The sequence below is a fragment of the Vombatus ursinus genome, unplaced genomic scaffold (assembly GCF_900497805.2).
Source record: "Vombatus ursinus unplaced genomic scaffold, bare-nosed wombat genome assembly UNPS02007284.1, whole genome shotgun sequence".
NCBI classification, from domain to species: domain Eukaryota; kingdom Metazoa; phylum Chordata; class Mammalia; order Diprotodontia; family Vombatidae; genus Vombatus; species Vombatus ursinus.
The window spans coordinates 9,885,865-9,910,951 of NW_020947062.1; the positions used below are offsets into that span (position 1 = coordinate 9,885,865).

The following is a 25,087-nucleotide window of genomic DNA, read 5'->3' on the forward strand; positions in this document are numbered from 1 at the left end:
ATCCCAAACTATTTTGAAGAGTGCTTGAGCTTAAAAAATTTTTTTTGTTTTACATTTTTCTTAGTGACATTTTAAACTTTGCTTAGTGATGATCTGATAATAAACATCAGGCAAAGTATAAAATAGAGAAATGTATGCTCATTGAAAGTAGGAGAACCAACATTGAGACTAGGCCTAGAAGGTTACCTCCCAGTGTTACTGTGAGGATCAAATGAGTACTAAAGTGTTTAGTACAGTGCCTGGCACATAGTAGCACTATATAAATGCTAGCTATTAGAAACAAATAACAAAATTCATCTGGAAGAACAAAAGATCCAGAAAATGAAGGAAATTAATGAAAAGAAATATTAGGGAAGGTGGCCTAGCCTCACCAGATCTTAGATTGTATTATAAAGCCCCAATCATCAAAACTGCTTGGTACTGGCTAAGAAATAGAGTGGTGGATCAGTGGAATAGGTTAGGTACACAAGACACAGTAAACAATGACTGTAGTAATCTACTGTTTGATAAACTCAAAGATTCCAGCTTCTGGAATAAGAATGCACTATTTGACAAAAACTGCTGGGAAAACTGGAAAATGGTATGGCAGAAACTAGGCATAGACCAACATCTTACACCATATACCAAAATAAAAACAGAACGGGCACATTATTTAGATGTAAAGGCTGATAATATAAGCAAACTGAGAGAGCAAGGAATAGTTTACCTGTCAGATTTTTGGAGAATGGAAGAATTTATAACCAAACAAGAGATAGAGAACACTATGAAATGCAAAATGGATAATTTTGATTACATTAAATTGAAAAGTTTTTGCACAAACAAAGCCAATGCAACCAAGATTAGGAGGAGAAGCAGAGAACTGGGAAAGAATTTTTATGACCAGTGTCTCTGATAAAGGCCTCTTTTCTAAAATATATAGAGAACTGAATCAAATTTATAAGAATTGATAATGATTGATAATTGATAAATGGTCAAAGGATATGAACAGGCAGTTTTCAGATGAAGAAATTAAAGCTATCTATAGTCAAATGAAAAAATACTCTAAATCACTATTAGAGAAATGCAAATCAAAACAGTTCTGAGGGAACATATCACACCTATCAGATTGATAACGTGACAAAACAGAAAAGTGATAAATGCTGGAGATGTGGGAAAATTGGAACACTAATGCATTGTTGGTGGAGTTGTGAACTGAACCAGCCATTCCAGAGAACAATTTGGAACTATGCCCAAAGGGCTATAAAAATGTGCATACTCTTTAATCCAAATATCACTTCTAGATCTGTATCCCAAAGAGATCAAACAAATGGGAAACGGACCCACATGTACAAAATATTTATAGCAGCTCTTTTTGTGGTGGTCAAGGATTGGAAATTAGTTGGGGAATGGCTGAACAAGTTGTGGTATATGAATGTAATGAAATACTATTGTGCTAAAAGAAATGATGAGCAGGTGGACTTCAGAAAAACCTGTAAATTCTTACATGAACTGGTGCTGAGTCAAGTGAGCAGAATCAGGAGAACATTGAATTGTACACAGTAACAGCCATAATGTGTGATGACTGACTTTGGTAGACTCATATCTTCTTGGACTCATGATGGAAAATGCTGTCCACATCCAGAAAAAGAATTATGAAGTCTAAATGCAGATCAAAGCGTATTATTTGCTCTTTCTCTCTCTCTCTTTGTTTCTTCTTTCTCATAATTTTTCCCATTGGTTCTAATTCTTCTTCATAACATGACTAATGTGAAAATAGGTTCAATATGAATGTGTGTGTAGAGCCCATATCAAATTGCATGCCATTTTCGAGTGGGGAGAGGGGAGAGATGGGGATGAAAATTTGGAGCTCAAAATCTTATGGAAGTAAATGTTGAAAACCAAAAGTAAATTAATTAAAAAAAAGATATTACACAAAGGATTAGATTGACTTGAGCTATAACTCTTAAAAGAAGGGTAAGACTTTTAGAACAGGAAGAGACTTTAGAGATCATTTAGTGAACCCCTCTCATTTCATAAATGAAAGAATTTCAGACCTTGTGAAAGGTGAAATGACTAGTATAAATCATGTTATTGTTAGGGCTGTTATCTACTTTCCCTGATTCTTGGTCCAGTGGCCTTATACTATACTTAGACTACTTCACTTTGAGGTATGCTCCTAATTTAATTCAGTTTTTTTTTTCACTAAATCAAAAACATGTACATTATGTGAATGGAGCTTATGATTTTTCTTTTTAGTATCGACTTTATGAGTTTGTGTACATAAACTCTTAGCATTTAGTGACACAATTCTTAGTTTAAAAAAACTATGAATTAGAAAATCATCAACAGACATGAGGGGCAGCTAGGTGGCACAGTGGATAGAACACCGGCCCTGGAATCAGGAAGACCTGAGTTCAAATCTGGCCTCAGACACATGATACTCACTAGCTATGTGATCCTGGGCAAGTCACTTAACCCTGATTGCCTCACCAAAAAAAAAAAAAAAAAAAGAACACGAACATTTCTGTATACAAAGAAGACAGAAAAAAGGTTTCTTTATGAAACCATTTATCTGTTGCCCTATAGTTTTTTTAAAAAATTAAATTTAACATGATAGTACCAACATTACCCTACTTACCTATATCTATTTCTGAACTTCTGCACTCTTCTGTGTATATTTATATGACACTTTTTTTTTTTTTTTGCATCACTGTCACTGTTCACGGTCAGTCATTTTTCAGTTGTGACTGACTCTTCATGACCCCATTTAGTGGTTTTTTTGTTTTTGTTTTTGTTGTTTTTTTTTGTGGGCAAAGATACTGGAGTGGTTTGTCATTTCCTTCTCCAGCTCATTTTACAGATGAGGAACTGAGGCAAAGAAAGTTAAGTGACTTGCCCAGGATCACACAGCTAGTAAGTGTGTAAGGCCAGATTTGAATTCTGGAAGATGGGTCTTCCTGACTCCAGGCCTCGCATTCTATCCTGTCTGCCATTTAGCTGCCCTGTCGCTATCACTACCTCTCCTCAAATAAAAGCCCTCTCTTACAACAAATAAGTATAGCAAAACAAAATAAATTTGTTATGTAATGTTCAGTTATGAAAATGTATGTCTGATTTTGTATTTATAATCTCTACAAGGAGATGGGAGTCATTTTATTAGTCTTCTACAGTTGTGATTGATCTTCTTTATAAAATTTCTTATCAGTTGTCCATTTTATCTCTTATGATACTCTCCATCTATAGTTTGTCAAAAATTCTTCCCCTACTTAAAACTGCAAAAAGATCCTTTCCTTCTGCTCTAGTATACGACATGATTATTTATCTCTACTTCATATATTCATTTGGAGTTCATTGTGGTATATGGTATGAGATGTGGGTCTAAGCCTGATTTTTCCCAAACTGCTTTCTAATTTTCCCAGCAGTTTTTCTTAAGCCTTGCCCTAGTAGTCAGGGTCTTTGGGTTTAACAGAACACACTATGTTACTCTATTTAATTGATTCTGAGTCTTAAGTAATGAATCTGTTGCATTGATAACTTCCTTGGTTTTTTGACCAATAGCAAGTTGTTTTGGTGATTATTGCTTTGTAGTATAGTTTGAGATCTTGGACTGCTAGGTCACCTTCCTTTCTAGATTTCCCATGAGATTTTTGACCTTTTGTTTCTCCAAATTAATTATATTATTTAGTTAGTTCTGTAAAAAAATCTTTTGATAGTTTGGCTATGTCATTGAATCTATAAAATAATTTCAATTGTATTTTCGTTTATATTTATGACCACAGCCTATGACCAGTTAATATCTATCCAACCATTTGATTTTGTTATTTCTGAAAAGAGGATTTTTCAAAAAATAAATTCATATATTTCCTCTGTGCTTCTTAAACAAAAAAAATTGTCATGTAGCCAACATACTTTTCACAAAAGAACCTGTAAATCATTTTCTTAGCACTGTTAGTCTTACTTTTGCTGAATTTTGTTTTTCACTGGAAAAAGTATATGTAATAGTCTTTGACAGTAAGCATTCTTTCTCCATTTGGTTTTTCAATTCTGTGGATTGTTAGGCTGATCTTTCAGGTGGTTGTGACTCTTAGAGATCTCAGTACAATATCATCCACCAACAGTAACATTTGAAACATCTCATTTTCTATATATGGCAGGGATTCGTTTGAGTTTGTTGTTGTTGGGTTTTGTTTGTTTTTGTTTTGGGTTTTTGTTTTTTTTTTTAGTGAGGCAGTCTGGATTAAGTGACTTGCCCAGGGTCACACAACTAGTTAAGTGTCAAATGTCTGAGGCTGTGGCAGGAATTCTTAAAGCCAGTTCTGTGAACTTTTGTTTTCTGCTGTGTATTATCTGTGCAAACTTTGGCAAGTTACTTAACCTTTTGGGGTCTCAATTTTTGTATCTATAAAAGAAGGAATGTGAATTAGATGAATTCTCAGATTCTATCCAACTCTGCAAAACTATAATATGTAAACTGTTATTGCCTTTGGCTACTATGGTTCTCTCCTTGGCAAGGAAATTGAATTTTTGCTAGGTTCTTTTTACTTCATCGTTGTGGCAATCTGATTGGTTACTATCAAGGTTAATGCTTATACTTTTATTCATTTCCCATTTTTCAATGACAGCAGCTTACTTGAATAAGTCTAGGTATAATTGTAAGCACGCTCAGTAGCTTATAATAGTTAGTTATTATAATAGTTATTCTAGTTTGCTGTTCGTTTGCTTTATTGAATTCATAGTCCAACTGCACGCTGACAGGTAATTTAGAAATGAATTAATAATTTCCTATCTGTTAAGATATAATCATTTTAATTTTTGCGATGTTTCGTGTTCACTATGTCCATTGCATTCTGACTATATTCATGATACACAAGTATGAGTTTGCTGAAAAGTCTGTGTTTTTTTCCTCTTACTAAACCTGACTCATATTTTCCAACCTTTTTTTTTTCCTGACATGGTACTCTGAGATCACCTTTGCATGAAAGTCACCAAGAATCAGCCATATAAGCAATTTATTACATTAAAGAAGTATATGTTGTTACTATCATCAGCAACATAGGAACTGATTTGGATTGGAGGCTTTCATAGAGGATTTCTATAAATGACTTGTCATCTTCTACAACAGCTATAATTGTTTTTATGATTCTTTTTACTTTGTTCATCATTAGCATTGCAAAGTAAGATGACTGTGTGTCCAGTGAATGTGTCTTGTTGCCCTTGCTGCATTACGAAACCAGCTATTACAGCTACAATATCTGGACCCTCTTACTGCAGCTTCATACTTTTAGGTTTAATTTACGGGTCAGTGTTGATATGGTTCATTTCTTCTAATGGTACGTCAATTGGTTTATAGATTCAACAATTAAATTAATGTTTATAGGCAGTCTAAAAACTATTTGATACTTGGTCAACCCTGTGTTCCATTTTCTGTTATACAGCTACTTTGATCACAGAAGTCGAAGGAAGTCAGAGACATCTGAGGATCCAGTTGTGCTTTGTTTCATGGGGTTCTTTGGCCAAAGAATTCGTCATTAGTTACTAACCTGCTCATAGATGATCCTCTCAGAGGTAGTATTTGGCCAGTGGATAAATTCTGTCACTAGGACTGTACTTGGCTTTAACAGCTTGGTGTAAAATGTGTCAGAACTTATGTTCTACTGGTAATTCTCCTATGTGTTGTCTTCTCTTATAGAATGTAAGCTCCTTGAAGTTAAGGTGTCTTGCTTTTTGTATTTGTATCTCCAGCACTTAGCACATAGAGCTTAATAAATACTTTTTCTTTCATTCGTTCATTCAAGATCAAAGGTTATGCCACCATAATGAGAGATCACAGTAAGATGTTTGTGAAGATTTACCACCATATAGCTCTTTTCATTATTTCCTCAGTGGAGAATAATTTCATTTTAGATTTTGCTAGAACAATACCCTGTGGAATAGAAATATTCAGTCTTTGGGGGAAGATAAGAGCTGTCGTATTTTGGCAGTTCCTTGCTTAATTAGAGGCAGTTGTGTAGCCTAGTGGATAGAATGCTGGATTTGAAGTCATAGAGATCATAAGTTTAAATCCTTCTTCAGACATTTAGTTTACTGTAATCCTGAACAAGTCATTTAACCCCTCTCAGCCTAAGTTTCTTCATCCTTGAGATTTAAATAATAGTAGCACCCACTTCTGGGCAGTCATGAAGGTAAGATGAAATAACATTTGAAGTGCTTTGTAAACCTTAAAACATAATGTAAATGTGAGCTATTATTATAGCTTATATAAATATGCATTTAATAAATACCAACTGAATTGCACTAGACTCCTCCAGATCTCTGAAAGTCCTGTAGTTTTAACACTATCTGATACCATGAAAGGTCTGGAGCATGTCATGTGTTGTGCAAATCCTTTTATATATTTGACAGCAGTTTAAATTTTGAAAAATAGTATTTACATGTGAAGAACTGTGTTGAATGTAGTTTAGTTATAGAGGATTATTTAAATGTCAGGAAGTATAACAGTTCAAGCATTGGGCTAGAACTCATTGCCTGGTAATGAATTTCATTTTACAAGTGTTTGTTGCAGCACATTTAACACTCAGTAAATATTTTTTAAGCAACTGCTACATGCCAGACACCGTGCTAAGATTTTTGAAAGATCACTTAAGGGGAAGTTTTATTAAATAATTATTTTCAGAGAAGTTGAAGTGCTTAGTATCTTTTACGGAGATTTCTTGCTTTTCCTTCCTTTAGAGCTGCTTCCTGTTCTGTTAGATACACATACTTCTCATCATTAGACTGTGAGCTCCTTGAGGACTGGGACTATTTTTTGCCTTTCTTTGTATTCCCAGAACTTAACACAGCTCCTGACACACAGTAGCACTTAGTAAATGCTTGTTGACTTGACCTCTCCCCATACTTAACAGAAGGATTCAATAAAAATAGTTCATTTGAATGTCATCATTTTAATGTGCTAAAAATTGCAGTTAGAAAATGTAAAAATCTAATTTATCTAATGCTTATTTATTAAACTGAATTAAATTTTATCAAAATGAAACCACAAATTATAACAATTATTAGTGATGTAGTACATTGTTATATATATTGATATTCGGTCACTTTTATTATAAAACAATATAACCAATATTGAAAAAATTAGCAATATAACCAATACTGAAGAAATTATAGTCTTTTAAGATAATTTTAATTTCTTTTCTGATGCAGTGAGGATAGGGGGAAATGCTTTACCGTGTTAACATTTAAGGGTTGATTGAGAATAAAATCTTAAAAAAAATGATACAGATATCTGTGATTATTTTAGGGCTTGTATTCTGTGATGTGATTGACTGAAAACTTAGGATAATTGGGGGAAAATACACACATATACACGCATACACATACATACACATACATACATACACACGCACTCAGGACCCAGATTAGTCATCACAACTCAGGAGCAGAATGTTCTTAATATATTTTACAGTTGAACCTTCCCTATCTTCTTTGAGAATCCTATTTAAGGGAAGGCCAGGGAATTTCAGTACATTTGTTGTTGTGAAAATTTTAATAAATTGATTATGCATATTTTATGTCTGTTCGTTTCTTATTTTTTAGTATGGTTTTTAAAAACATGAAAGGTAGAGAGTCACCTTTTTGTGTGAAAAATTCAACTTCAAAAATTCTACTTTAGAGCATAGTCTTTAAATAAAGGAACTACAGGGAAAGAGTAACGTGGTTTTATAGAATGAATACCATTCCATAGGAAATCTGTTTTGTTGCATTTGATTATTAGATGGGGTTAGAACAAGCCACTTTGTGCCTTAGTAGTTTTTTCAAGATTGTGGAAAGCAATCTGTAAGTAGGATCATAAGACTAAATTCTTCCTAGCACTTTGAAAAGAACATTGGAAGGGATCCTGACCATCTGAATGCGCTTGGTAGAAAATGTGCTGCAGGAACTTGTGGTCATTACATATAATCTTCCTGGAATTTAGAGTTCTTGTGAAACAAGGACCCGCAACCCTTTTTGTGTTCATTTGGCTGTCTGATGAAGCCTATGGACCCCTTCGCAGAATAGTGTTTTTAAATGCATGAAACTAAGTACATAAGATTTCATAAGAAACAAATTCTGAAATGCAGTTTTCAGAATATTTTTTAAAAAACAAGCTCATGAGAACCAGTAGTAAGAGCAATGTTGTAACAATCAACTGTGAAAGACTTAGATACTCTGATCAAGATCCATGATCCTCTGATCAGTGATCCATGACAATTTCAAAATTCATGATGAAAAATGCTTTTCACCTACAGGGAGAGAACTGATGACTTCTGAGTGCAAATTGAAGCTTTTCTTTTTTCACTTTATTTTTCTTGGCTTTTTTTGGGGGGGGGGGCCAATATGGCTAATAGGGAAATATGTTTTGCATGACTTAACATGTTTGCATCTGTTTCCCGGGGTTGTGAAAATCAACTAATATTTGTAAAAAGCATTTAGCACAGTGCCTGACATATAATTCTCTCTTCTCTACTCTTTGATCTAGCCAATTCATTGTTCTTTCCATGCTTGGGGATTGATTTTATCTTCACCTCTGCCTTAGAGAATCCTTCTTTTCCTTCAGGTTACAACTCTAGCACCATCTTCTTTCTTAACAGTTGCTAGTGTGCTACCTTTCAACACTACCTTCTACATAACTACTCTGTATTTATTTGTTTTTATTCTCTTTATTCCCTTCCCTTCTGGTTTCTTTTTTCACTTAATATTACCCAATTACATTTTAGCAAGTGTTGCCTCGGTCAGAAGATTGATTCAGGTATGCGTTTCTGATCATTTCCTTCTGTACCAGACTTGAAACAAGGCATTTATTAACACTAGGCAAGGTTTGAAATTGCATTCTCCCATTTCAGAATTGTACTTCCCATGCTATGTGTTTTTGTTCATTGGAGGCTTTAAGTCTTTGTTGTAATGCATGTGACTTAGAATCTTAAAATGATAGACTTTTACACCAAGAAGAAATCTGAGTGATGATTTTGTATTAGAGGACCTCTAAGGTTTCTTCCAACACAAAATCTGTGATCTAGTCCAATTCCTTCCTGGCACAGTAATATTCTATCACATTCATATTCCATAATTCTTCAGCCATTTCCCAGCTGTTGGTTACTCCCTTGGATTCTGGCTCTTTCCTTTCCTTTTTTTTTTAATACCTCTTTTCAGCATCATGAAGTTTATTTTGCTTGTGGCTTTTCCCTCCCCACTAATATCTTCCCTCTTAAACCTGCCCCCCACCCTTGCTTGTTTCCCTGTTGAGTTTCATGTGTTTCTACATCAAATTCTAAGTTGTTAATGCTCCTTTGTTTAAAATGAGTTTCATCCTTCATCTCTCCTACTACCCCTTCCTTCATGTTTTTATATTCTTTTTCTTATGTATTTCCTACTTCCTCCTTCTTACACTAGTGTATTCCTCTTATCCTCCTTTTTCTTGCCCCTCTTAAAATCTTTAGAACTGTTCCACCCCAAGGGCCTCTGTTTTTCTGATTTAACTCAGTACCATTTGAAGTCCCCTACTCAAACAATCAATGACTTGCTGTTGCCTTTAGAATCAAATATAAACTTCTCTTTCTAGCTTGTATGCCCCTTCACAATCTTTCCTCAACCTATCTTTCCAGCCTCATTGTATATAATTCCCTTTTCTCTACTCTTTGATCTAGCCAGTTCATTGTTCTTTCTGTTCATCCCACATAATATTCTATCTCCATGCTTGGGAGTGGATTTTATCCTCACCTCTGCTTTAGAGAATCCTTCTTTTCCAGAGAATCCTCCATTTCCTTCAGGTTACGACTCTAGCACCATCTTTGGAATGAAACCTTTCTTAATGATTGCTAGTGTGCTCCCTCTCAACATTACCTTGTACATAACTACTCTGTATTTATTTGTTTTTATTCTTTATTTTCTGTCTGTACTTGTCTGTTGTCTCTCATACCAACCCCCTTAGCATGTAAGCTCTTTGAGAAAGGGGATTGTTTCATTCTCTATACTTGTATCACCAGTGTCTGGCACATAGTAACTGGTGCTTAATAGATACTTGTTGATTAAATGAGTGGAGCAAAGATTCCCTAAGTTCATAATAGTGTGTTTTTTGACAGCTAGGTGGTATAGTGGAGACAGTGCTGGACCTAGAATTAGGAAGACCTGTGTTCACATTTGGTCTCTGATACCTAGTAGCTGTGTGTCCCTGGGCAAATCATTTAACCTGTGTTAGCTGTTTCGTAAACTGTAAAATAGGGATAATAACAACACCACTTCAGAGGGTTGATGTGAGGATCAAATGAAATATTTGTAAAGTGCTTAGTACAGTGCCTGGCACAAAGAAGGATCTGTGTAAATATTTATTTTGTCTTCCATTACCCCTTTCTGAAAAATTGCTAAAACAGTCTTAAATTTTAAAAATAACTTGAGGCTTATCAAAGAATCTTGGAGGACTAGAATTGGAATTTCCAGTAGTTGTTTTTTTTTTGTTCTTTTTCTAATTAAAAGCAAGTTTGAATCACATTTTCCAGTGTGTAATTAATTTTACATATTGTGATGGAAGCCAAAGAGAAAATTTCTTTCTTTCTTCTAATGAGTTTTCTTTCACATTGCTTCTATCTTACAAATGAGAGAAGCTGTGGAATGTAGGTGACCGGAATTGAGTCCAGTTGCAAATCTTATCAGAAGTGTGATTAAGGAACTACACCCCAAGTAGTTATTTACTTTAGCAAAGACAGGGGCATGTCTGGTATGCCCAGTACAAGTTTGGGCTGTGTATTGCGTGTGAGAGTGAAGAAAAGGCAGGGAGCTCTTTTTATGAAACCTCTTATAAACATTACTGAAACGAAGATACTGTCTTTGGAAATTTCCTTTAAGGAGTTTAGGATTGTAGTCTCCCCATCCATACCTTATCTGGAGAGACAGTATGGTACTATGGAAAGAGCTGGAATAGGACTATGCAAACTAATATAGAAATGTGAATATTTATGATGAAATTGGGTTTTATTACTAGCTTTTCCACTTTATGCAAACTTGGATAAATTTTTTCTCCTTTCTGGTCCTCATTTTCCTCTTCTGTCAAATGATAGGTTGGACTAGCAGATCCTTGAGATCTCTACCAACTCTGACATAGTATTCTTCTGACTGTGGTTCCAGAAAAAAAAAAAAACACTACTATTTGGTATTGGAATTCGGGCAGGAAAAGATGCTTTCTAGTATTTTAGAACAAAATCTTGGAAGCAGTATTCCTGTTGTGGCTTTTGTCAAGTCTAGCTAAGGTAAGCTAAGGCTAAGTACTATGCAGTTTTTCCTAAATGAGTTCTGGAAGTTATTTAACATTACTTCTGAAAGTCATAATGTCTTATATATGGTATATTATAATTTATATAGCTGTCATCATTTCATGGATTTGTCATCTCTATGTAGATGATTCCCTGATCTCTATTTCCAGCCTTAGCTTCTGTCCTCAGCTCCAATCCCACTTAATCAGCTTTTAGACTTTTCACATTAGTCATGGACATCTCAGAGTCAACATTTCCAAAATAATACTCATCTTTGACTCCTAAACCCACCCCTCTTCTGAACTACCTGATTTTTTGTTCAGGACACCACAATACTACTAGTTACCCAAGCTCACAGTTTTGGTGCCATTCTCCTTTCTTTACACTTCTTCATAATTATTATTTTGTTGTCAAGACTTGCTTTTTTACTTTCATACCATCCTCATCACCTCTCACCTGGACTATTGCAACAGCCACATGATTTGATTTTTTGCCTCAGGTTTTCCCCTAGTCCATTCCATTTTCCACATAGCTGCCAAAATTGTTTTCCTCCAGTGTAGGTCAGTCAGTAAGCATTTATTAAGCATCTACTATGTGACAAGCACTGTAATAAGCACTGTGGCTATAAAGAGAGGCAAAAGGCAGTCCTGTGCCTTGGGGAGTTCACAATCTAAAGGGAAAGAGAACAAGCAAAGAAATAATTAACAGAGGGGAGGCAGTAGAATCAAGAGGGGTTGGGAAAACCTTCCTATACAAGATGGGATTTTGGTAGAGACTTGAAGGAAGCCAGGAAGCAGAGATGAGGAGAAAGATCATTCTGGGCCTGGGGGGCAGTCATAAATGCCTAGAATGGAGAAGTGGAGTATCTTGTTTGTGGAACAGCCAGGAGGTCAGTGTCACTGGACCAAAGAGTATGTGGAGGGGAGCAAGGTATAAGAACACTGGAAGGGTGAGGAAGTAGGAAGGGAAGGTTTTTGAACACTAAACAGACGGTTTTGTATTTGACCCTGGAGATTATAGGGAGCCACTAAAGTTTATTGAAGGGAAGCTAGATGGCACATTGGATAGAGTACTGGGCTTGGAGTCAGGAAGACTCCTCTTCTTGAGTTCAGACCTGGCCTCAGACACTTACTAGCTGTGTGACCCTGGGCAAGTCACTTAACCCTGTTTGCCTCAGTTCCCTTATCTGTAAAATGATCTGGAGAAGGAAATGGCAAACCACTCCAGTATCTTTGCCAAGAAAACCACTGATGGGGTCATAAAGAGTCAAATGCCACTGAAAAAAAAATGACTAAACAAAAAGTTTATTGAGGGAGTGGGGTGGGGAGGTGACTTGACTGAACCTGCACTTTAGGAAAATCCCTTTGGTGGTTGAATGGAAGATGGATTGGAGTGAGGAGAGACTTGAGACAAAGCAGACCAACCAGTAGGCTATTTCAATAGGCTAGGTATGAGGTGTTGAGGGCCTGCCAATAGAGTGGTGACAGTATCAGAGGAGGGAAGGGGTTATATTTGGGAGATGTTGCAAAGGTGATGTTGACAGACCATGGTAATAGATTGGATATGGAAATTGGAGTAGGGGTGTGTGAGGAGAGGAGATTTAGTGAGGAGTCCAAGATGACACCTCAGTTGCAAGCCTGAGGGACTGGCAAGATGGTAGTGCCCTGGGGGAGGGTTTAGGGGAAAAGATAATGAGTCTCAATCTCTTGTCTACAATTTTTAACCTTTTATGACATGTCATAGTACAAGACTGTGTTGCTATGTTACATCTCCTTTGGGGAATTTCTATATTTATGGAATAATTCTGCCTCTCAATGTATCGGTATATTTACCAGAGTTTATCTTTTCCTCGATAGAGAAAGACTTCCAGGTCCACTAAAATTAAAAAATACCAAAAACATTTTGGGGAATTGATATTTTACAAAAGATTTTATAGATTTACCTGGACCTTCTCTGACAACAACTAAGCCTTGAGTAAAAAATTAAGCTTCAGTAAAATTTACCTTTTTCCAACTGTCAGTGCTCTAGTCTTTAGTCTAAAGACTAAACAGATGTTTTTCTTCATATCATTGGTTGGCAGCAATTTTAAAAAAACTTGTCGTCTTGCTATTCTTTCAACTTAACTAAGCCTTCACCTCCTTTTAGAGGAATAGGCAATAACCTTTCCAGTTGCTAGGTGCCTCTGAATGTCTTTACTTGTTTTGTTTTTCAGCAATAGTTTATTAGGTCTTAGTGCTATTTTAAATTTTTGACCATAGTTTCCTTTGATCCTGTTTTATTGTAGGAAAACTTGACTTACTAAAACCAACAGGTACTGCAGTATATCTAATAGTCATTGAAGTGTGCCATAACTTTTACATGAATTAATATTAAAAACACAATATTAAGAGAAAAATAAAACAATTGTTTATAGCACAAAATACAGCACTCAGTTGCCAGATAATTCATAACTATGAGGAAATCAGCACAGTCCACTTTCATCTGTTCTAGGTCAGACTTTAAGTCAGTCTCATGTCCATAGATTTATACACAACCATTGACGTAACAAAATGAAAGTATATCAAAATTATTATTTATCCTAAGAAAGTTACATACTGCTGTAGATTCCCTAGTTGCTTTCAAGACTCAGTTCAAGCTCTGTATCTTCTCCATGAGGCCTTCTCTCATTTTTCCCACACCTACCTGCTTGTGCCCTTCCTTGTACTTTAAAACTTCCTTATACTTATTTTGTATTTATTCTGCATATGTCCTTGAATATGTACATATGGTCTCCCTGTATAGAGTGTAAGCTCTTTGAAGACAAGAACAATTCCATTTTTTCCTTTGTACCTCTAGTGCCTGGCATTGTGCCTGGCAGGTAGGTGATTAAATATTGGTTGATTGATGATAAAATAACTCTGTGAAGTAGGTGGGAAATGAGACAGTCTGGCATATGCAGTGGAAAGAACACAAATGATCGATTCAGGAGACTTTCTTATTGTGGTCCTTGACATTGAGCCCCAATTTTCTTATCCACAAACATGAGGATATAATACTTTATCTACCAATTTCACACAATTGTTTCAAAGAAAGTGCTCTGTAAATGGTAAATCACCATAGAAATGCCAGCTATTAAGTTACTATAATGATAATCAAACTGAATCTTAGGGATATTAAGTGAATTGTCCAAGGTTATATTCCTTATCAATGACAGGATCAGGACTTGAGCTCAAGTCTTTTGACTCTCCAATTTGAATGCTTTTCCAGGAGTCTAAGATATAGAATAGAAGGAAAATTAGAAAGATTGTACTTGTGTATTATCTTGGTCCAGATTAGAACATTGAGCCCCTGACACTGTGATCAGAGTACCATAGACAAGAATCATAGGTTCTTCTAGTTGGAAAGGATCTTTTTTTTAAAATTGGAATAAATCTTTAACATATTATTTTTTAAAATTAATACTTTAATCCACATTCTGCTACAACATTTTCATGTGAAACTGAATCTACTACAAAAGCTCATTTTTTTAAAAGTACATATTATGTTTAATATGTGTCTGTTTGGACTTGATTTTTAAAATATTTTATGATACTTGCTCTTTTTCTTGTTTTGGTTTTTTTTTTTTTTTTTTGGCATAACTGTTACTACCTACTTTTACATCTCTTCTCATAATACCTCTCTCCCTCTTGCTTCTACCCCTAAGGGGAGGGAAAACTCTCTCTTATAACATGGAAGAGATCTTAGAAACCATCTAATTAAACCTCAGTTTTTATGGCTTCCCTGAGAGTTATCCACAAAGTCCATGATCATAAGAAAAGCCTTTGTTATAATTCTGTCAAACATGATTTGTTATAGGACTTTTCTTGTTGCTGTTGCTTTACTTTTCTCTAACTCACAATGTGAAATGGTTTTCTTACTCAGTTATGTGATTCCCTGTGCTTAGCAAGTATATCACACCTTAGATTTTTACAGATTCTATATTTTTTATGTGTTAGCTTGTTTTAAATATATCTGATACCAATTAAGCAAATTTTAGATGCAGCTATCTTGAGCTGGGGAAATTGAATGAGAATGGATTGTGTGGGTGGAACCAGCATAGGATTAGAAATATTCTGTTGCCATTTTAGAGACAGATTCATTAGAAGACAGACAGCTAACAACAAAGTGCCCTAGCAATAACTCTTAACAGAAAATTAATGTTTTCCAATACTAGAAGCATGATCAGTAGTGGTGCTAAAATCAAAATACATATTCCTATGGTTTAAATCAACATTATTAACTTATGTATCAACAACTTTTCTTTAGAATTCAGATATGTGAATAATAAAATATTGAGACCTGTTAAAAATGGGAGTGTGATGCAGTCAACATAATATCATCCATAAATAGGAGCGTGTAGAGGACCTCACCATACAAAGGGAATCTTGGACTCATCTCTGAATCTTCTTGGTCTCAATACTACATAATTTTGGCAAATATACATCTCTCTGTTTTTATGCCTTGCCTGATGTTTATTATTTGAAGGCCATTGAGAAGGAATTTTTCTAGGAGTCTTGAATGATTTTTATATATGGATGAGAGACACCTTGCTGTAAATTCTAATATTTTTGTAATCAATAAACACAATAGGATTTTATCTCCATCTTTCAGTTAATTTTGAGATAGTAAAGATATGATCCGTTGTTGAATATTGTTTGCGAAAGCTTGCTTGTACCCTACTAATTCCTGCATTAAAGATGTCCTTAATTCATATATAGATGAGTCTACTAAATATTTTATATAGATGGGACAGTAGACATATGGATTGGTAGTTAACAATGCTTTCTGTGTCAGTAATTAAATGCAAAAATTTCCCCATACCTTAGGTATCTTTGTAGATACCTAGTACAACTGGTCTGTCCATGCCTTCACAATTATATCAAGTCTAGCACAGATCTATCCCATATGTATTTGTTTCATTCAAGTTCCTTTTTCCATATTTATTCTTAGTGACATTTCTGCCTCCTCTTTAAGCACCTCATAGACTGTGATATTAAGGTCCAAAAGTGGTGGTCCCACGCTTTTTTTTTTTTTAAGGCAATTGGGGTTAAGTGACTTGCCCAAGGTCACACAGCTAGCAAGTGTCAAGTGTTTGGTCTGAGGCCACATTTGAACTCAGGTCCTCCTGACTTCAGGGCCAGTGCTCTATCCACTGCGCCACCTAGCTGCCCCCCCATATTTGTCTTGTAGAACGAATATTTTCTCTCTTAAAAAAAGTTTTATGGCATTGGAATTACTTGTTTTTTGAATGTGTGATCTAATCCATCTAGTCCCAGTAGTTGGTTTTTTTTTTTTTTTAATAATGGTAACTCATTAATAGCCTGTTCAGTTTTTCTGATATTGAGTTATTTCCTTCCCATGTTCTGCTCTCAGGCCACTTCTTTCAGACCCACCTCATATTCCTTGTTCCCATTCCTCACCCTAGGCTTTCTCTCCCACCATGCATATTCCATACACTTTGTCTCTTCCTTTGCATCAGTCACTCCCCACCTTGTAGGGTACTTTATCTTTGTTCAGGGCTTAATCCTCCTTGTAGAATATAAGCTCTTAAACAGAAGGAGCTGATTCCTCTTGGTCTCAGCATTCCCATTGCTGGTCATAGTTCCTTGCTTATATTATTCTTTGAGTTTCATACACTTCAGTGTTTCTTTGGAGCCATGCTTTTTTAAATGGCAGGTAAAAGATAGGTGGTATAAGGTAGTATTAAAATGTTAAAGGGAGTATTTGATTCTCCACACTAGTAAGTTTTTTGGGGATAGAGACCATCATATTTCCTCTAGGGCTTGCACATAAGAAGGTGCTTAATAGATTTAACTGTGTATTTATTAATGCAGACTGTGCATTAATAGTCACTGAAGGAGGTACAAAGGTAAGACACCTCAAGGAGCATAGTAGTCTAGTACTTGGTTAAGAAAGGTTACAACTGTACGGAATTGCAAAGTGTATTAAAGAATTGCAGAACAGGTACTATATGAAATCTTCAGGATAGGAAGAGCTTTATTGACCACTTCAATCAAGAAAGGCTTCATGGGAGTGCTAGATTTTTAGTTGGACTTTAAAAGATGGTTAAGATGAAAATAACCCATGCATGTAGAGAATTAGCTCGCTAATGTTTGAATTAGTGGGAAAAAAAATTTGCAACAGTTTAGCTTCCATAAGTATATTTTGCTTGGGCTAGTATTGGGCTAGTATTAAAATGAGTGTTCACTCCTTGAATACTCACAGACAAATGGTGGAAGAGCCAGCATAGATTTAAAATTTGCCGCAGATAATCCACATTTGATTAACTGAGGGTTGATCACGTATTTTTAAAGTTGAAACTTTATGCAGGTGATGCCCCAGTTAAAAGATGTAGTTTTTAAAAAAAGAGAACATAGAAGGCAGCTAGGTGGCGCAGTGGATAGAGCACCAGCCATTAAGTCAGGAGGATCTGAGTTCAAATCCAGCCTCAGATACTTTAACACTTACTAGCTGTGTGACCTTGGGAAAGTCACTTAACCCCAATAGCCTCACCAAAAAGCAAAAAAAAAAAAAAGAGAGCAAGAGAGAACATAAGCAGGGGTAAAAGATTACTGAGCAAAACGTATTAAAATAAAATATGGCAGAATTTTAGAAGGCAGGGATCCTTCCTTTAATTGTCTTTCACCCTATGGCCTACTGACTGCTTTGCAATAACTTAAATATTAGTTGACTACTGTAACTTGACAGTTGTACTTCAATTTTATGTTTACCTTGTATATTTTTCTTTGTCTTTCCCAGGCTGCTGACTTGAGTAAACCGATAGATAAAAGGATATACAAAGGAACACAGCCTACATGTCATGACTTCAACCACCTAACAGCCACAGCAGAAAGTGTCTCTCTACTGGTGGGCTTTTCTGCAGGCCAAGTCCAACTCATAGATCCAATCAAAAAAGAAACTAGCAAATTATTTAATGAGGAAGTAAGTAGTACTCTCTGCTTTGGTTTTTAAGAACACCTTTAAAGAACTTGTTCCCTTTTTTCAAGGGGCCCCTCTTTGCACTACTCTGTGAGCTGATTTTTATTTACCATAGAAATACCAAAATTTCTGTTTTAAATTACCTTTAAAGTTAAAATTACCTATTTCTTGATTAGTGGTATTTTATTTACTTTTATTGTATACCCTTATAGGTCTCTTGCTTCAAGAGAAAAAAGTGAATATTCATTAACCAGATATTCAAAATTATTTTACTGTAGAAAATAACTGCTTAGAATATTGAAAGTTGGAATTATTCATATTGTTGGAAATTTTTATAGAATAATTTAAGAATTTGAGGACTTTTGCCTTAAGCCATTTTAAATGCTTTACTTTTTTGGGTGTCTTGTACTGGAATTATCTGGCGCAAAGGTAATAGCCCTACTCCTGGAAACACTGTTCTCATATTGCTTTTGGCAAGGTTAGAAATTCTGGCAATTTTAATTGGATCACATGACAGAGCTGTTACTTATATTGTGACAGTATTTTAAATTTTATTTTGAAAGGAATTTGATATGCTTGTGCAGTAAATCCAGAAACATGTCTTAGGGTTCATGAATATAGTAGCAACCAGATTTACTAATAATAATCGACAACTTTGATGAAGTCTTGCCTTACTCCATTAGAAAAAGATTGTACCTCAGATAGGGACTGGACTAGGTGATCTCAAACTTCTGTCCAATTCTAAGGTTATATCGAGTAGCATAGTTATATGTATTTTAACTATTTTACTTTCTTCTCTTTGCCCTTTTCACCTAGTTTTACTGTCAAATGAAAAAGTAAGATAAACTTGAGTGATGGAAAAACCAGGAACCTCATGTTTTCATTTCCTTTTTCTGACACTTGTAAGGTGTGCATTGGGGAAGTCACTTAATTTCATCATGTTTCACATTGCTTCTTTGCATTAATAAAAGGAGAGATAATGATAATATATTTGCTTTGTAGGTTTATAATTTAAACTCCTTGGAAGAAAAGCACATTATTAATTAAGCTTTTAAAAAATCCTTGTATATTTAATATATGCAAAATATGTTGATACACATATAAGTTTTATTGCCCAGAACATATATTCAAGTTCCAAAAAAGTAAAACACGCACATATTTATGCATGTATTTTAGGGAAGATAGCTTTCTTGTTTAGAAAAAAATTCAAATAAAAATAGCCCTGTCGTGAAATTTTTTTTCCTGCAGTTTTTGTGGTTTATGGTATTCAGCAGTATTGCGGTTCATTAATTAGCAATAAAAGACAATTTTTAGATGTATTTGTTTTTTGTAAAATGACTTGGCCCAACAGAAGTAAGAAAGTTTCATTGCTTGGGAAGAAAACATTGAATTAATACAGAAACTCTTAATCTTTCTGGAATTGTGTAGAGATGTGAAATTTGGAGGCATTACAGGCATCATTTTGTTATGAAAGCAACTCAGAGTTGAAGCATATTGTTTTGTATTTTGAATGAGTTGTAATTTGGTGGAGGGAAAAGATGGTGTTCATAAAGGCAGAGTCAGTAAGGGCAATAGTGAATAAAAAGAATCTGTAAAACTTTCTTGAAAAATCTTATCTGGTGGTTGCTTCCTCAGTAGATTAAACAATGTTCCCCTTCGAAAGGCAGAAAATAAAAGATTGGTGTAGTTGGGAATGGGAGGCAGGGAGGTTTGAAGGACAAAGAGATTAAATGAATCTTGGTACAGTGACATATCCTTAAAGATTCATCAATAGCTACTTATCAAGTAGGCCGTTGCCTAGCCTGAAGTTGTTACTAAAGATTGTCTTTCAATTTATGCATGTGATTTTAAAAATTTATTATTTGTTCACATTTTATTTCACAAAGGGCCTATAGGAAGTAGATGTGTGATTTTATTGATGTAGGAAAAGTTCTGGATGAAGACTTCAAATGATGTGTTCAAATCTGGATCAGGAAACTTCATCTACGAGTTTGGTTCTGTACCTTCTCTGCAATTCATAGTTTTAGAGAATTGCCTATAATACTGAGAGATTAGGTGATTTTCCAAGTCTTCCTCCAAGACTAGTATTTGCCACTTACTGCCTCTACTTAAGATGTAACTTTTCAAAATTCCAGGTTTCTCCTTATACTTTAATGCCAGTTTGACTGGCATAGTTTAAGATAAAAATTTGTTGCCCTCGAAAATAAAAAAAAATTCTTTGGGCTTTAAGGAATATTTTATTTAGCTTTTTTGACTGTGAGTTATGAGAGTCAGCAAAGTGTTTTTAAAATGCTAAGAAAAGTCCTTTGAATTTCATATCATAAATTTTTAGAGCTAGAAGAGACTTTAGAGGTCATTTAATCCAGTCCCCTCAGAGAGGGGAAAAATGACTGACCCACTATCACTACCCGGGTAGTAAGTGGCAGAACCATTATTCAAACCCAGGTCCTGTGACTCCCAAGACCAAGAGTTTCTATTTTTTCAAAGCACTTTCAAGTACACTTTATTTAATCCTCACAGGAGTCCTATAAGGTTGTTAAAACAAATATATACATTATACAAAAGATGAAATTGATGTGGGGGTGAGGGAGTAAGTCTTTAATCTAGAACTGTTTAACCCAGAAGGAAATAAAAAGCAGGGCAGAAAATGGACTGTCTTTGCTAAAAGAGCAGAACTTAGTTTGAGTTTTACCCATTTATTAGCTCTACTCCTGCCTTCTTACCATAATCACTCTGTACCTTGCCTAACTTAAACCTGTTGCACTTGCCTATTTTTCTCTTCCCTAACAGGCATCCCTGGCTAAACCTCTCATTTGCCTAGTTGCTTGTTAGACCCCATCTGGCAAGCCAAGTCCTGACTTACTCTGGCTGACTAGGTCCTCTTATATCCTAAAGCACCAACAGAGTAATTCATTTTCTTTACATGAAAATCTCTTGCCACTATCCTAGCTTTCACTAACATTTTAGAACAAGCATATTTATATGGTCTTTATAGGGAAGGATTTTGATTAGAGGTGAACAATTTATAGACAGCTAAAATGAAACCAGTTGTTATATCGGCCTATGTTCCCCATTTATAGCCAGTAGATGTCAGCCTTAGGTTGAACATCAGACCGGACACCATTCTTTTCAATTAGAGGGGCTGAGCAACAAGGTTTTGAAATTTGCCTGCAATTTGAGTTATAAAACCAACAACCCAACCCGAGCACAATTTTAAACTTAGTATCAAAAATAACCACAATAAGTTTGATCAGGGAAACTTATAGGTTCCCCTGTGTATGTGTAAATTTCAGAAATCCATTTAGGAACTTAGATGTTAGAATAAGGTTCATCTTTTCAAGAAAAATTTTTCCTCCAGAGTCAGGATTCAGACAAATATCATTTCAAAAAAAAAACAAAACTAAGTTGTTGTCATTCATCATCACCTCATCAGTCATCATAATAATTAAATTACAAATTTTTCAGTTTTTAACTGATGCCAAACCAGAGGAAACTGTAAGTACTTGATCCTTTCTAGACACAGAAATGATTACAGTCTGTTTTGGGTATTTTGAGAATACATGAGAAAATAGTATGGTATAATAAGTAGAGAGCTATCTTCAAAATATGAACACCTGGATTCAATTCTTATTTGCTGTGTACTAGTTCTATGATCCTAGGCAAGTCACTTAATTTCTCTCAGTGATCTAAATTAGTAGAGGGAGTTTCTTCACTATAATTTCCCTATACTAATGAAATCACAGATACAATTCAAAAAAATACCTAGTTTCTATCTATATTTTATTAAATCATCAATCTCTGGAAAAATGTCTATTCAGCTTATTTTGACAGCACACTTCATTCTTTCTGTAATGGAATTTAGATTTCTATCTCTGAAAAAGGAAGTAACAGTCTGCCCAAGTATTACTATGTATTATATCCTTGAAAGTGACTAATGTAATGTAAAGAATGTTTTCGTATACAGTTTGTAAACACTTTATAGGTACACTGTGGGATATAATTCCTTAAAAAGATTACCTTTGAGGGGCAGTAATTTGTGGTATGTAGTCATACTTTTATAATTCTTTTTTAAGGGGCTAAATATTTAGCCGTTTATAACTGTTTATTCTGAGGTAAAAGCTGTAATTAGCAAAAAAACCAATACAATTGCTAAACTCTCAAGCAACTTACTTGGTAACTATAATATTTTGTAGTAACTTAAATATAATTTTAATTATTAATATATAGTTACTGTATGCTCTCATAGTTACTATATTATTTTGTGGTAACATTTTTAAAAAGTTTTTACTGAAGCTTTTTTGTGTTTTATACATATCATTTCCTGATAAACTTCCTCTACCCACAAAAAAATTCTAATATATTTCTAAGCTTAGATTTATAATATAAAAATTAGCAGAGGAAAGAGAAAACTGCCACATTAGCATGTAAATTAATAATTAAAAAATTATTGAATAATATTGTGATCTATTGGGAAAAAACAGATTTAAATATCTCCTCTTCTCTCCACTCATACAGAAATCATTCTAACTTAAGCTTTCAATATCTCTCCTAGAATATTATGGTAGCTTCCTAATTGGTCTCCCTGTCTCTAGTCTCTTTTCCTCTCCAATCCATCTTCTGCATAGTTGCCACAATAGTCTTTCTAAGGCACAAGTCTGATTTATTTCACTTTCTTGCTCAAAAACTTTGAGAGGCTTCCTATTGCTGATAGGATCAAGTATAGATTTCCTTAACTTGACACTGAAGACTTTTGATAATCTGATTTCTACCTACCTGTCCAGCCTTTTTGTATTCTTATCCTTTATGAACTCTGATGTTCTAGCATCTCTGCATTCCTTCTCCCAGTTAAATATATTCACACTAGCTTTTCCTTCCATGCCTGGGATACACGACCTTTCACCTCTGCCTTTCAGAATTATTCTTTCTTTTATATCTCAGCCCAGATGCCACCTATCTTCAGCACTTGCCTGATTTTCCCTTTCTCTTCCCTCATTGACAGGATACTTTTCCTTCTCAAGTTACCTTGTTTTATATACTTTTCTTTGCATGTGCTGTCCTCATAGAATATAAACTCCTTTAAGCCAGAGGTCTTTGTATTCCCAGCATCTACAGTGGGTAGAGTACTGGGCTTGGAATCAGGAAGACCTGAGACACTTACTGGTTGTATGACCCTGGGCAAGTTCCTTAATCTCTGTTTGCCTCAGTTTCTTCAACTGTAAAATGGGAATAGACAATAATTGCACCTACCTCATAGGGTTGTTGTGAGGATCATATAAATATTTGTAAAAATATAAATCATATAAATATTTGTAAAAAGCACTTATGCCTGGCACATAGTAAGTGTGTAAATGCTATGTAAATGCTAATTTCCTTGCCTTTCCTTTTCACCCTCCTTTCATGAAATTAAATTGAATTTTATACCTTTAGTAAATTACTGACCTTTTGGTTCTTCTCCTTACAAAATTGTGATCCTTAACTACCCCTAGCGCATTTCAGTTTATAAAACATTTATTAAGCATCTACTTTGTACTACGGTAGACATTGGGTAACACAAGTATAGAGAAGATATGGTCTCCACCCTCAAGGAGATTTCAGTTTAATCTAGTTAGGGTATATAACACAGCTAATTAGATTACAAAATCATTAGGAAAAGAAGTGGGGGAACAGGGTCCCATGTGAGGTCCTAGGAAGAAAATGTTGCCTAGCAATGTGCACCACAGCTAGGAGAAAGGTAAGTTTCAAATATAACTTCAACTTTGAGAACCTAAGAGAAGGTAAATAGTAGAGATACAAATGTATTCTGCAGGGAGGATTTTTAGATGAAGTAGCATTTGATTTGAGTTGTAAAAGCTGTGTAGGAATTCAGTGGTTATGGGGAGAGGGAGAAAATTTCCAATATAAATGTGAACAAGACCCTGAAGGTTGAAACAGAAAGGGTACAGTTTGTCTCAAATGTGTAATAATATACAGAGAGATTAATAATATAAAGCTGAGGTGAGACAAAATTTTAGAGGGTCTTAGATGTCAGGCAATAGGGAACCTCAGAAGATATTTGAGAAGAACAATATCATCCTCATCATTATCATCATTACAATAGCTAGCATTTATATAGTGCTTTAAGGTTTACAAAGCACTTTACAAATATCTCAACTCTGAGAGGTAGGTGCTGTTATTCCCATTTTACAGATGAGGAATCTAAGGCAGATAGTTAAGTGACTTGCCCCAGGGTCACACAGTAAGTAGTAAGAGTCTGAGGCTAGATTTTAACCCAGGCCTTCCTGATTCTAAGTCCAGTGATTTGTCCATTGTACTACTTATCCTCCTCCTACCAGAGGAGGAATAATAAGAGAATTAGGAGAACCAAGAGAATATGGTATTTCTAATACCAGGGAATGAAAAATATCCAGTAGGTAAGAATGGACTTTTATGTCTGGAGCTCTAGAGAGATCAAATCAAATAAGGACTGAAGAGTGACCTGTTGGATTTGGTAATCAGATCTTTGAGAGAGAGAATGGTTTCAGTAGAGTGGAGGCCAGGTAACCAGACTTTAAGAGATTAAAGAGACAGAATGTAGTCGGGAAATGGAGTCATCAGCTATGGACAGTTACTTCACGAAGTTCAGTTGTGAAGAAAAAGAGAGGATAGCAGTTCTGTGAGTTAGAAAGGTAAAAGGATTGCTTTCTTAAAAAAAAAAAACCAACCCAGAAGACCTAAGAATGTTTACAAGTAGATAAAAAAGGAGCTAGTGAAGAATGGAAACTGATAATAAAGTGGGGACTGGATGTGGGGAGGAGTAATGATTACTGCTACAATGAAGTTTGAAAAAAGAGGGAATGGGGAAACAGGAGGGGTGGGCAGTAATTTTTGGAAGT

The 25,087-nt window shown here is 35.1% G+C and overlaps 1 protein-coding gene across 7 annotated transcripts in view; it reads left to right on the plus strand.

Moving 5' to 3' along the window:
- WDR20 (WD repeat domain 20) overlaps positions 1 to 25,087 on the plus strand; it is an 84,150-nt gene that overhangs the window by 35,990 nt on the left and 23,073 nt on the right. For all 7 annotated transcript variants that reach the window (XR_003567994.1, XR_003567995.1, XR_003567996.1 and 4 more), the window contains exon 2: positions 18,036 to 18,218. Coding sequence is in view for 4 of the 7 variants with exons in the window: in XM_027849134.1 (XP_027704935.1) it covers positions 18,036 to 18,218 (183 nt within the window). In the remaining 3 variants the exon portion in view is untranslated. The remainder of the gene's footprint in view (positions 1 to 18,035; positions 18,219 to 25,087) is intronic.